Below are 12,320 nucleotides of genomic sequence, written 5' to 3' on the forward strand. Positions count from 1 at the left end.
GTACATACAACTAGTCTACGTACACAAGCTAATCCTATGTATTTATACTTATTGTGTTTTTATTGTGCTCTTTGTGCTGCATCAGATCTGAAGTAACAATCATTTGGTTCTCTTTTTTGCTTGTGTACTGACAAATGGCAATAAACAATCTTGAATCTTGAATTACTGAGGGTTGGAACTAACAAAGGTTCTGATCCTTCTTAGAGAAGCAGATGATGTCAGAGGTCTAGAGGGTTTAAATTCTTGATAGTAAAATTGTTATTCTGAATGATGACTATCAAGAGACTTCTGACAATTTTACACATTAGAGGAGTGAACAAAATTAAAGCCCGTGAGATTACAGGTACAACGGTACCATATTTGGATAAGGGACAGTAAGCAGAAAATGAGTGAATGAATTGCTTTTTTTTCTCAGTTTAAAAGGAAGTATGCAAAACTGGGATTAGACCCATTTGTCTATTTAGTTTACGCTAACATTTAGCTATACAGTACAGTAATCCAAACCTTTCAGATAATATATACAACCTGGAAATGTAATGAACAATGAGAATAATAACAGCTTGCAAACATGGAAATTGTCCTGTGATCAGGCTAGGATTACACGCTGTATCTCAATAAATTAAAAAAATGTATAAAATAAGACAAGTAGCAGATGAATTAATTGTACACACAATAACCACTGATTCTGACCTTTACTATATTTTTGTTTAATATCTAAAATAACAATATGGTGCATAATTGGGAATATTTTTATTGTGCATGTTATCAAACAATAAAACAAAATATATCAATACATCAGGATTACAATGACAATCATTAGGATTATTCAACAATCATCAAAGCACTTAATTCTGCATGGCAAAGTTCTCCAGAGCAGTAACACTGATAAACTCTTGGACTTGTCAGATTATGGAGACTAAGTTTTCTCTGGAATGGGCCAATATCATTATTAAAGCACTTGCAATGACTTAACCCTATTTTGTTGTATGTCAGTTTAAGGTTACGGTGCTAAACCAATTTATTCACTTTAATTATGCGGATTGATAATTTCTAGAAGAAAGACCAATTTTATAGAAACTTTTTTGATGACAATTTTTGTCATCTGTTTATTCCTTAGTTATAATTGTTCTTGATGAATTATTATTTTGAAGAAAAATTGAAATTTTCTCCATGATTTCAGCAGTTTCTCAATCCTGTTCTGGATTTCCCTGTTAATGTTCATCTCAATTCTAAACTTTTCCTGAACTTCAATTAAATAGTTTTCAGTTGATGGCAAAAGTGCAACTTTCTAAAAATAACAGAATCCATAACAAAAGTTCCACAGATCAGTTCCACACAAGCTTCCATAAATCTAAAATTCTTAACCACTTTGGGCTTGGTTGAGTCAATAAAAAAATACAAAGAGACTGGAATCAGATGCTTGGTGAGAGTTATTCAGTTGTAGCTCTGTCAGTTGCTTCAATGAATGTTCTAATAAGTTTAGGGTTCAGAGGTACTTTAACTGTCTGATGAACAAGTCCTGATTGGGAAAGATATTATTGACCTTGGATAAAAATGTAAGGTACAATGTCAACGTAAAATGTCCATAGTTGTATGCATTTGGTAACACAAATTCTGAAAGGGACTGACTGTATAGGGCTAATTTTAACACATTTTTAGTAGTTAGTATAGAAGATTTATTAAATTCAAGATTATTCTATATGGTTTAATAAATGATCAGCGAAAGGTCATAGACTGATTTAGATAAATTAAACGAATGTGGCAGTATATGGCAGATATTAAGCAAAGCGCAGGAAATTCAAGGCAGTTTCATCTCAGATAATAGTGGCTATTGTAGATAATTTATCAGGAAAGAATCTTGAGTTGATTGTTTGCAAAAGGTGTCCAAACATTACTAAATATCTTCAGGTAAATCAAATGGGATATATAACCATTGTTAGAAATAAGAAAATAAAATAGATCTTAAATTATAATTTTAGCTTATGTTAGTTGGACCATGGTCTGTAAGTTGAAGGCAATATATTTAAGGTCAATATAGTGTACAGAATTTATAGCATGGATCACTGTTTGAATATTGTGAAAGATTTTTCCCTGGAAAAGGGATAATGGTAGCAAAAGTATAACTATATCTCAATGCATGCAAATTGAGGTCACTATCTCATGTAGACCAGGAACTGAGGCTTTAATCTTTCTTTTAGTTCAGATACACAGTGGACAGTGTATTTAGCAATTGGGCTGTGGAAGCAGCTGCCCAATATATAAAATTATAACAAAAGTAGTTTTGAAAATGTGTAATATGCAATACATTTAGGTTTAAAAACATTTACATTTTAATAAGCATCAAAGCTGTCACAACATGGTCAATTGCACATGCATATATTTCATGCAAAAGATATCGATTACTCAAAAGATCAATTGTGTGCAACACTGCATGAAAGAAATAATACAGCTCACAAGCTTTTCTGTACGGTGTATCATTTAGCAAGCTGATTGTTCTGAAAATGAGGATCTTTATGCTCATTCTGGAAACTTGTGAATTTTGAAAGCTGCAGTAGTAGGCACGTCACGTTGATGGCTGTTCTCTTTATGGTTGCATAGACATGACTGGCTTCTGTTCAGTAAACAAATACATAATGTGTAAACATTTATGGAGAACATTAATGAGTATGAAGTACAGGAAAGCTATTCCATCCTAGTTTTTGGCCGTACTATTTGTCTTTCACAAACCTAATAGTCAGGCCACACTTCAAAAACCAGATCTGGTTCAAAATTTTTGTCGTAACTGGGAACACTGAAATTTCTTTCTTAACAAAAATGAGTTAGATTAGCAAGAGCTCTGTGCTTTATCATAGAAAGGAGGGCAAAACTGTAATGGAAACATATAATTAAAAAAAAAACTTTGATACTTTTTTCCACAGCTCAAAATGGATATGTAAAATATTATAAAATGGTAAAAGGTAGGGGTCTGATCCTGACTCTCTTTAATGCTTCCTTATTTTATTAACCTATATTGACAATTCAGAATTGCATTCACTGCAAAATAATAAAAAGCTTTATTAAAAGCTTTTTAAAATGTTTAGTCTTATCAAATCACAAACCTGCTTTCAGAATATTAATTTTTGCAATATCTGTGCCCTAGCTTGCTCAAATACAGGTCTATTTTAAATTACATTTTTTTAAGTTGCAAGGCTTTTATGTTTCACAAACGAGAAAAATCTGCAGACGCTGGAAATCCAAGCAACACACACAAAATGCTGGAGGATCTCAGCAGTTCAGGCAGCATCTATGGAAAAGAAAACAGTCAACGTTTTGGGTTGAGACCCCTTGGCAGGCTTTTATGTTTCCAAGTTTAGCAAGCATAAAGGAATCAAGCACTACCTTCTTTCTGCATTACAAACTTGCACCTTCCTCCTATATAGGCAAATCCTGCTCATCACCCCACATCCTCCAGCCTTTACCTGTCCTCTTCCTTCAGCAGGGACCTCCATTTTACAACTGGTGCTGGTGCCCAGTTAGCCTCCATGAAGAGGCATAGATTGGAATGCAAATAAAGAGCAGAGGCACATTGAAGTAGATTTCACATTGCTATATAAAACCTGAAGCTGAAATGATTCTTCAAATTACATAGAGTACAAATGCAATCTCTGGCAATAAGAAAAAGGATTTTTACCACAGGGAATATTCCCAAATATTCTGTTGAAAAAAAAACACATGCTCAAACAGGATATCCTGATCTCAAAAATATTGCTGCACAAAAAGAGGATCTTAAGTCTGTGTATGTGGCTCTTCACAACAACTGAAGTTTAACTCTGGATTTGAGCAGTTTTGAGGGAACTGAATTCCAGCTCTGGCATAATCTGAGAGTTTAGCAGGACTTGAAACTGGGTTGAGAACCATGCAGTTACATAGTCTTCTGAGAGTTTCAGCTTGAAGGTGGTGCTGACCACAAAAATCTCTAGCAATGTTATATGTAGACCTGTACTTAATTACACCCTCAAGGTAGTCAACAAGATCTTTAACATACCCCAAAAACATGGTCCAGTCTTCTGTTCTTTTTGCTCGGATTCCTTTGAGTAAGTGATCCTTTGTATTGTATGTTTCGCTCACGTGACTCTTTCTTGAAAGCTGCATAAAAGAAATATTATTTGATACAACTCAATACATATGTATATCTCATAGTATCAGAAAGGGTTAATTAGACTGATATTACCTTCTCAAAGGAAGAGAATGCTAAAGAAAAGTAATTTGCTATTTATTTGGATAGAAGGGAAATCAGCAGATGGATTGAAGAAATGTATCTATTTAAGTGTATCTATCTACAACTGTTGTCTTATCTACTGTTAGTGTCAATTTTCAGACACTAATAAAGTCAAATGGGAATTTAGGATTAATTTCTTTATCCAGAGATTAATGGGAATATGGAATTTGTTTTCAAGCACATTAATGGAGACAAAGCACAGTTTAGAAAATACATGTTTAGAAGCAATTACAGTCCAATATCAAAAACGCTGAATGCAGAAGGAAAGGAAAATTAGGAACAGGAAAATCAATAGTTTTGTTGTATGGAGAAAGAAATTAATCTCAGGATTTAACACCTAGAGGAGGTGCGGAATGACAAATGTAAAAGAAGACTGAAGAGAAGAAGCCAGGGAAGCAACAAGGAAAAGAAACTCAAAATTGGTAGGGTGACCTCAAGCAGGAAAAGTCAAATAAAGGACTAGCAACAAATCAGTATTGTATAAGAGAGGGGATAGAATAGGGGAAAGAGAAAGTAGCAGTCTTAAATAAGAAAAAACCATAAGATATAGGAACAGGATGAGGCCATTTGGCCCATCAAGTCAGAATGTGATCACAATGCTATTAGTTTCAAAGTTTTATACAAAAAAGATAGGTCTGGTCCATTGGTTGAGATTTTAAATTGGAGAAAGGCCAATTTTGCTGGTATCAGAAGGGAAGGGATCTGACAAGTGTGGGTTGGGACAGGCTGTTTTCTGGCAAAAGTGTACTTGGTAAGTGGGAGGCCTTCAAGAATGAAAATTTGAGAGTACAAAGCTTGTATGCACCTGTCAGAATAAAAGGTAAAGGTAACAGGTGTAGGGAACCTTGGTTTTCAAAAGATATAGAACCTCTGGTTGAGAAAAAAAGGAGGTATAGAAAGGTAGGAACAAATGGGGAGCTTATGGCGTATAAGAAAGTCAAGAGAATACTTAAGAAAGAAATCACGAGGGCTAAAAGGAGGCATGAAGTTGCCCTAGCAGACAAGGTGAAGGAGAATCCTAAGGGATTTGATAGATATGTTAAGAGCAAAAGGATTGCAAGGGATAAATTTGGTCTTCTGGAAGATCCATGTGTGGAGTCAGAAGAGATGGGGGAGATCTTAAATAATTTTTTTTCATCTGTATTTACTCAGGAGACAGACACAGATTCTAAAGAAGTGAGGGCAAAGCAGCATCAACTTCATGGACAAAGGAGAGGTGTGGCTAATTAGTGTAGATAAATCTCCAGGGTCTGACAAGGTGTTAACCTCAGATCCTGCAGGAGGCAAGTATAGAAATTGCTGGGACACTAGCAGAGATATTTAAATCATCTTTAGCAACAGGTGGGTAGCAGAGGATTAGAGGATAGCCAATGTTGTTTCACTGTTCAAGAAAGGCTCTAAAACAAACCAGGAAACTACAGGCCAGTGAGCCTGACATCAGCAGTGAGAAAATTATTGGAAGGTATACTTAGAGACTGGATATTTAAGTATTTGGATAGACGTGGACTGATTAAGGATAGTCAGCATGGCTTTGTGTGTGGTAGGACATGTCTAATAAATATTATAGAGATTTTTGAGGAAGTTACCAGGAAAGTTAATGAAGACAAGGCAGTGGATGTTATCTACATGGACTTTAGTAAGGCATTTGACAAGGTCCTGCAAGCAAGGCTGATTAAGAAGATTCAGTCGCTGGGCTTTCAAGATGAGTAGTAACTTGGATTAGACTTTGGCTTTGTGGGAGAAGCCAGAGTGGTAATAAATGGCTGCCTCTTTGACTGGAGGCTTGTGACTAATGGAGTGCTGGGTCCATTGTTGTTTGTCATCTATATCAATGATCTGGATGATAATGTGGTTAACTGGATCAGCAAATTTATGGATGGCCTCAAGATTGGGGGTGTAGTGAACAACGAAGAAGGCTATCATGGCTTACAGCGTGATCTGGACCAGCTGGAAAATGGGCTGAAAACGGCAGATGGAATTTAATGTAGCCAAGAGTGAGGTGTTACACTTCGATAGGACCAACCAGGGTAGGTCCTACACAGTGAATGGTAGGGCAATGAGGAGTGTGGTAGAACAAAGGGATCAGGGAATAGAGCTCCTTAATTCATTGAAAGTGGCATCACGGTTAGACTGGATCATCAAAAAGCTCTTGGCACATTGACTTTCATAAATCAACATACTGAGACAAGGGAATAGGATATTATGTTGAAGTTGTGTCATCGGTGAGGCATAATTTGGAATATTGTGCGCAGTTTTGATCACCTGCCTACAAGAAAATTGTAAATAAGGTTGAAAGAGTACAGAGAAAATTTACAAGAATGTTGCCGGGTCTGGAGGACCTGAGTTATAAGGAAAGATTGAACAGGTTAGGACTTTATTCTTTGGAATATATAAGGTTGAGAAATTTGATAGAGCTATATAAAATTATGCAGGGTGTAAATAGGGTAAATGCAAGCAGGCTTTTTTTCACTGAGGTTGGGTGGGACTGCACCAGAGGTCACAGGTTAAGGGTGAAAGGTGAAAAGTTTAAAGGGAACATGAGGGGAATCTTCTTTACTCAGAGGGTTGTTAGAGTGTGGAGCAAGCTGCCAGTACAAGTGGTGCATGCAAGGTTGATTTCAATATTTATGAGAAGTTTGGATCGGTAGGGCTATGTAGAGCTAAGGTCCTGGTGCAGGTCAATGGGAGTTGGCAGTTTAAACGGTTCAGCACGGACGTTTCTGTGCTGTACTTTTCTATAACTCTATGACTGTAAAAAAATGAAAATGCTGGAAACTTATGATACTGTTTGACCTTTTGAGTTTCCAGCATTTTCTTTTTTAATAATACACCTGAAAATGTTCATTTGGTGTTGATATTGAAGACTCATAAAACCAATTAATATTGAAATCAAAATCTTTAGTAATGCACTACGCATGCATATTTCAGTCAAAATCACTACCACTCCTAACTGACTTTTTGATTCCTTTTTTCCATTTGAAATTGTGCCTTTTCTCTGAGGAGGCGTCTGCATCATCATTGCCTGTAAAAGACAAATAGTCTGGTTAAACAGTTGGTTGGTGGATGAATTATCATTCAATCATGTCAATCAAAACAATTTCTGAGCAAATTAGAAGCTCCAAAAGAATGATAAATGTGACCAGTGATTTCTAGAAGCATTCTGTGCCCTTGGGGACCCATGGGATGATCTATCCTTAATGCAAGATTAATTTATGGTTATACTGTATTTAATTTACAGTTCACACCTAATAGACTGATAATGTACATCTTAAGAAAAATAACAGAGAGTGGCAGAGAATTTGACTCTGCGCAAAAATATTCCAGTTCTCCTAGGTAACTCTAGGTTAGGCAAATTTGTAATCAGTTTAGACTTGAACAATATTTTTCTCTTGTTTATAGGCTCCATTATTCTTCCCCTCCCCCAGCAACACTTGAAGACTATGACCTCATCTTACCTGTGCTACCATTCTTTTCATTTTAAACCGAGCCACAATTAAGCCACAATTAGAGCTCATTTTCCAGCAAAAGTCACTATCTGTAGATCAGAACAGACCCACACTAATCATTCCTACTGTAGCACTCAAGTACTAAGCCAGTTGAAACAGTTCTCTGTGCAACAGGGGATCATTACTTAAACCTTTCATATCTCTTGGTGGTTTAGAACTCAACTGAGCAAGTGCTATGGGTCTCTTTTCTAAACAAATTCGCGATATAGTCTTCTTCTAATCATTAGCAACTGAACTTTACATATTGTTGTATATTGTAATTCAGACCACAAATGGATGTGAGATTTATCACCCACAGAAATAATACAACCAATTTTTTAAATTATTATGGTGTCTATCTGAATAGCAGCAACACTTCTATCATGGATATATAATATCTGCAGTTACTTTGAAATGTCATAATTGGTCTTTCTGATGAAACATGCAGAGTATTTCAATAATTTTGTTTTATAAGATTCAATACAATAGGGGAAACTGGTTGACAGTCTTGATGAAGGGTCTCTACCCAAAATATCGACTGTTTTTTTTCTGCACCATAGATGTAACCTGCACTCCTCCAAAGTTTTGTGTGCACTGATCTAGTTAACATATTGTTTTGTTCATTGAATATGGACAATTAAGAGTCAATAATATTAATAGGCCAGGAATTACATGCACACTAGAGTGGTAACAGTGGCTGATTACTTTCCCTAAAAGACAGACTGAACCAGTTGGATTTTTATAGTGCTACAGGTTTATGGTCATGGTTGTTGATATTAGTGTTTTAATCCATATTTATTTAAATTCTCCACTTGCCTCACATCAATAATTACGACTCTAGAAAATAGTTTAGTGATTTAACTATTATTTTCCCTTACACTTTAGTGTGAAAGCAGATTAGGGCACTGGTGCCTTACCTTGTATTTGGAGACTACAATGACTGCAGTTTTCTAAGAATAATTTGGCACATACATATTATACCACTGGCCAAAGCAATGCCTCATGTATTCATAAATATTCAATTATTTTGTGAACAAGTGAATTAAACAATGGTCAACAAATACATTGGATACAGAACAAAGACCACCATTTTAACAATCTGTTTCAGTTTAGTAATAAGTCCTTTACAACTTTTTATCTCCTACTCCATCCTCTCAGTACCCCTTCAAACTCTGGCTGAGAAATACATCCTGAACTGTTTGTCTGCCATGATAATTTTCTCTAATTACAACATTTTGTTTTGAAGTTAGGTACTGGCTCCTATTAGATATCAGTTTTGAAATGACCAGCCTTGGCAAAGAATGCAAACAACCTGCCAGACCGGAAAGGTGTCACTGAGTTCCAGCATTCCCTAAGCTGATATCCATGCACATATTTCATACAGTTGGCTTGAAGGCAGAGACTAATTCTTGATAGCTGGTTTCCCCTCTACATGACCTTTCAACAATTTGTAACTGCCCCAAATGCGACCTGGCCGTGATCAGTTAAATCAGTAAAGGCCAGAAATTGAATCATGACATTGTTGTCACCCTTACTATAACACCTTCAGTTACTAAAGTAGTTGGGAAAACTTCTAGCATTGTTTTGATCAATAGAAACAGACACCTCCAGTTTCCAGACTTCTGTTTGCCCTGTGACTATCAGTGGTGGTGGTCCATTTTCACGTATACACACCTGTCCATCCTGTTTGCTTCTGGGTTTTTCCACAGTTGAGACATTCATCCCAGTAGCGCTCAGAGCTGCTATCCGCTTTTCTAATTCTGAAACCTGCAGTACAAAATTGCACTGACATTTCAAACAGCAATAATATTGAGCTTTCTTGTTTAGCAACACTGTATGCCTTTTTCTTTTTGTTCCCCTGCTGTTACTCATGCACTATACTTTGTTAAACTGACAAACAAATTCTGAGTTACAGCCAAACTTATCGTCACAGCCTCCTTAGATCAACTCGTTACAATGTCATTATGGGGAACAGCCAAGAGAAAAATAAAGACATTATAGAAGGGAGAAAATTGAATCAATACTAAAGTATCCCAAAGCTGGAATCTGGAGCAACAGACAATCTGCTGGAGGAACTCACTGTGGATCCAACAGTATCTGAAGTTTGGGGGGGGGGGGAGTGGTGAGAAATTGTCAATGTTTCAGTTTGAACCCCTGTATCAGGATTGAGGGTTGGAGAGGGAGAGACAGGCAATGTGCAGAGGAGAGGGGGAAGGGTATGACAGGGACCAGAGGGTGATTTTTCAGCGGATTCTTGGTCCACCTATCCACTTATCAGCCCTCCACCTCTTCTCTTTATATCTGCTAACATCCCTCTCCACTTTATATCCTGATGCAAACTCTCAGCCCTAAATATTGACATTTCCTTTTCCCCCACAGATGCTGCTTGACAGTTCCTGTAACAGATAGCATTTTGCTCTAATCAAGATATGTCTGTTAAGGGTATTTATTTATGGAATGCACACAACCACTGAGATACAATGAAAATGCATTCATAGACAAGACTCTCTAGCTGGAGAGATAGAAACCTCAAGCTTGAAATTAAGCAGCCCAGTTCCTTGTTATTAGTAGCAGTACTTGACCTGAAATCGATTTTCCCCAATGTGGTACACAGTTAATAACTATTACTAAGTTGACTTATTAGTTGTGAAATTCAAATGGACGCATTCTGTTGTGAATACCAATAAGACCTGAGAGCTTCTTGATACACAGGATGGACTGGACTGCTGATTCAGTGAAAGCAAAAGGTGGGGGTCTGCGTTTCATGAAAAGCACTTTGTGATACTTGGACGTGTCAGTCTTCTCACACTCTTGTTCTCCCAACCTGAAACGTCTAATGATGAAGTGCCAAGCATTCTGCTTATCAAGGGAGGTCTTCCCCAATGATCCTGACCACAGTTTACATAATGCCAAAGGCCAACATTAAACAGGCACTTGATATATTCAGTGCTGCCATCATCAAACAAGAAATAGCTTACCTCAAAGCCTTTGAAATAATTGTCAGGGACTTCAGTCAGGCTGGTTTAAAGAAATCTTAGCTCAATTATTATCAACATAGCCCCTGCAGGACAAGGGTTCCCAATACTTTCAATACTGCCATACTATGATTAGGATTATCTATCGTTCCATGTATACACTGCATTTCCGGAAATCTTATTTCTTAGCTGTCTTCCTCCTACCTGCATACAGGCAGAGGCTAAAGCGCAAGGCTTCAGAGATAAAGACAACAAAGAGTTGGACACATGAGCTAGGGGAGCAGCTATGGGATTACTTTGAGTCCCACAGACCTCAATGACCTTGTAATTTCAGTCTCTGAGGCCTACCTGAGAGCATCCTTCATAAGGGTGAACCCACGGAAAGGATCCGGGCAAGATCGGGTAACTGGCCGAGTTCTAAAGTCTGTACAGATCAACCGGCTGGAATGTTCACCAATATCTTTAACCTCTTACTTTGGCAATCTGAAATACCCACCTGCTTCAAGCAATCTTCAATTATTCCGGCGCCTAAGAAGAATGTGGTAACTTGCATCAAAGACTATTATCCGGTAGCACTTACATCCACTGTGATAAAGTGCTTTGAGAGGTTGGAGATGAAACGTATCAACTTGGAAGCAATTTGGATCTGTTCCAATTTGCCTGTTGCTACAACAGGTCAATGGCAGATGCTGGACAGTAAAGATGCATACATCAGGATGTTCTTTATAGCTACAGCTCGATATTCAGTACTAACATCCCCTCACACCTAATCAATAAGCATCAAGACCTTGACCTCAAAACTTCCTTGTGCAATTGGATACTTGATTTCCTTACTGGCATACCTTATTCAATTTACATTGGCAACAGCAACTTCTCCACAATCTCCCTCAGCACAGGTGCACCACAAGGCTGTGTGCATAGCCCTCTGCACTGCCTGCTTTATACTTATGACAGTGAGGCCAAGCACAGCTCCAATACCATACTTAAGTTTGCTTATGGTTAGCTGTAATCATTATGGTTAGCTGAATCAAAGATGGTGATGGATCAGCATATAGGAGGGAAATTGAAAATCTGGCTGAGTCATGTCACAACAACTATTTCTCACTCAATGTCAGCAAGGAACTGATAATTGATTTCAAAACCAGGAAACTGGAGGTCCTGAGCCACTCCTCATCAGGGGATCAAAGGTGGAGAAGATTACCAACTTTAAAGTCCTCGGTGTTATAATTTCAGAGGATCTGTCCTGGACCCAGCACATAAGTGCCATTACAAAGATAGCGTGGGGTGCCTCTGCTTCCTTTGAGAAGATTCACCAGGACATCTAAAACTTTGACAAGCTTCTACAGGTTGGATTTTGGAGAGTATATTGACTGGTTGCATCATTTCCTTGTATGGAAACACCGATGCCCTTGAACCTGCCCATCATGGTAAAATCCTCCCCACCATTAAGCCCATCTACATGGAGTGCCATTTCAGGAAAGCAGCATCCATCATCAAGGAACCTCACCACCCAGACAATTCTCTTTTCTCACTGCTGCCATCAGAAAGAAGGTACAGTTGCCTTAGGACCCACACCACCAGGAACGATTATTACCCTTCACC

The 12,320-nt window shown here is 37.6% G+C and overlaps 1 protein-coding gene across 4 annotated transcripts in view; it reads right to left on the minus strand.

Annotated features, from left to right (window-relative positions):
* Window positions 1–565: 565 nt before the first annotated feature.
* The window catches only part of mlphb (melanophilin b), a 117,100-nt gene continuing 105,345 nt past the window's right edge, over window positions 566–12,320 (minus strand). The window contains exons 14-17 of one of the 4 annotated variants that reach the window (XM_059967057.1): window positions 9,418–9,510; window positions 7,214–7,280; window positions 4,025–4,125; window positions 566–2,611 (exon numbers count right to left, since the gene is read on the minus strand). In XM_059967057.1, coding sequence (XP_059823040.1) covers window positions 2,585–2,611; window positions 4,025–4,125; window positions 7,214–7,280; window positions 9,418–9,510 — 288 coding nt within the window. In that variant the 3' untranslated portion in view covers window positions 566–2,584. The remainder of the gene's footprint in view (window positions 2,612–4,024; window positions 4,126–7,213; window positions 7,281–9,417; window positions 9,511–12,320) is intronic. The other 3 variants (XM_059967056.1, XM_059967058.1, XM_059967059.1) reach the window with 3 other exon arrangements.

Source organism: Hypanus sabinus, chromosome 4 (genome assembly GCF_030144855.1).
Source record: "Hypanus sabinus isolate sHypSab1 chromosome 4, sHypSab1.hap1, whole genome shotgun sequence".
Classification (NCBI taxonomy): domain Eukaryota; kingdom Metazoa; phylum Chordata; class Chondrichthyes; order Myliobatiformes; family Dasyatidae; genus Hypanus; species Hypanus sabinus.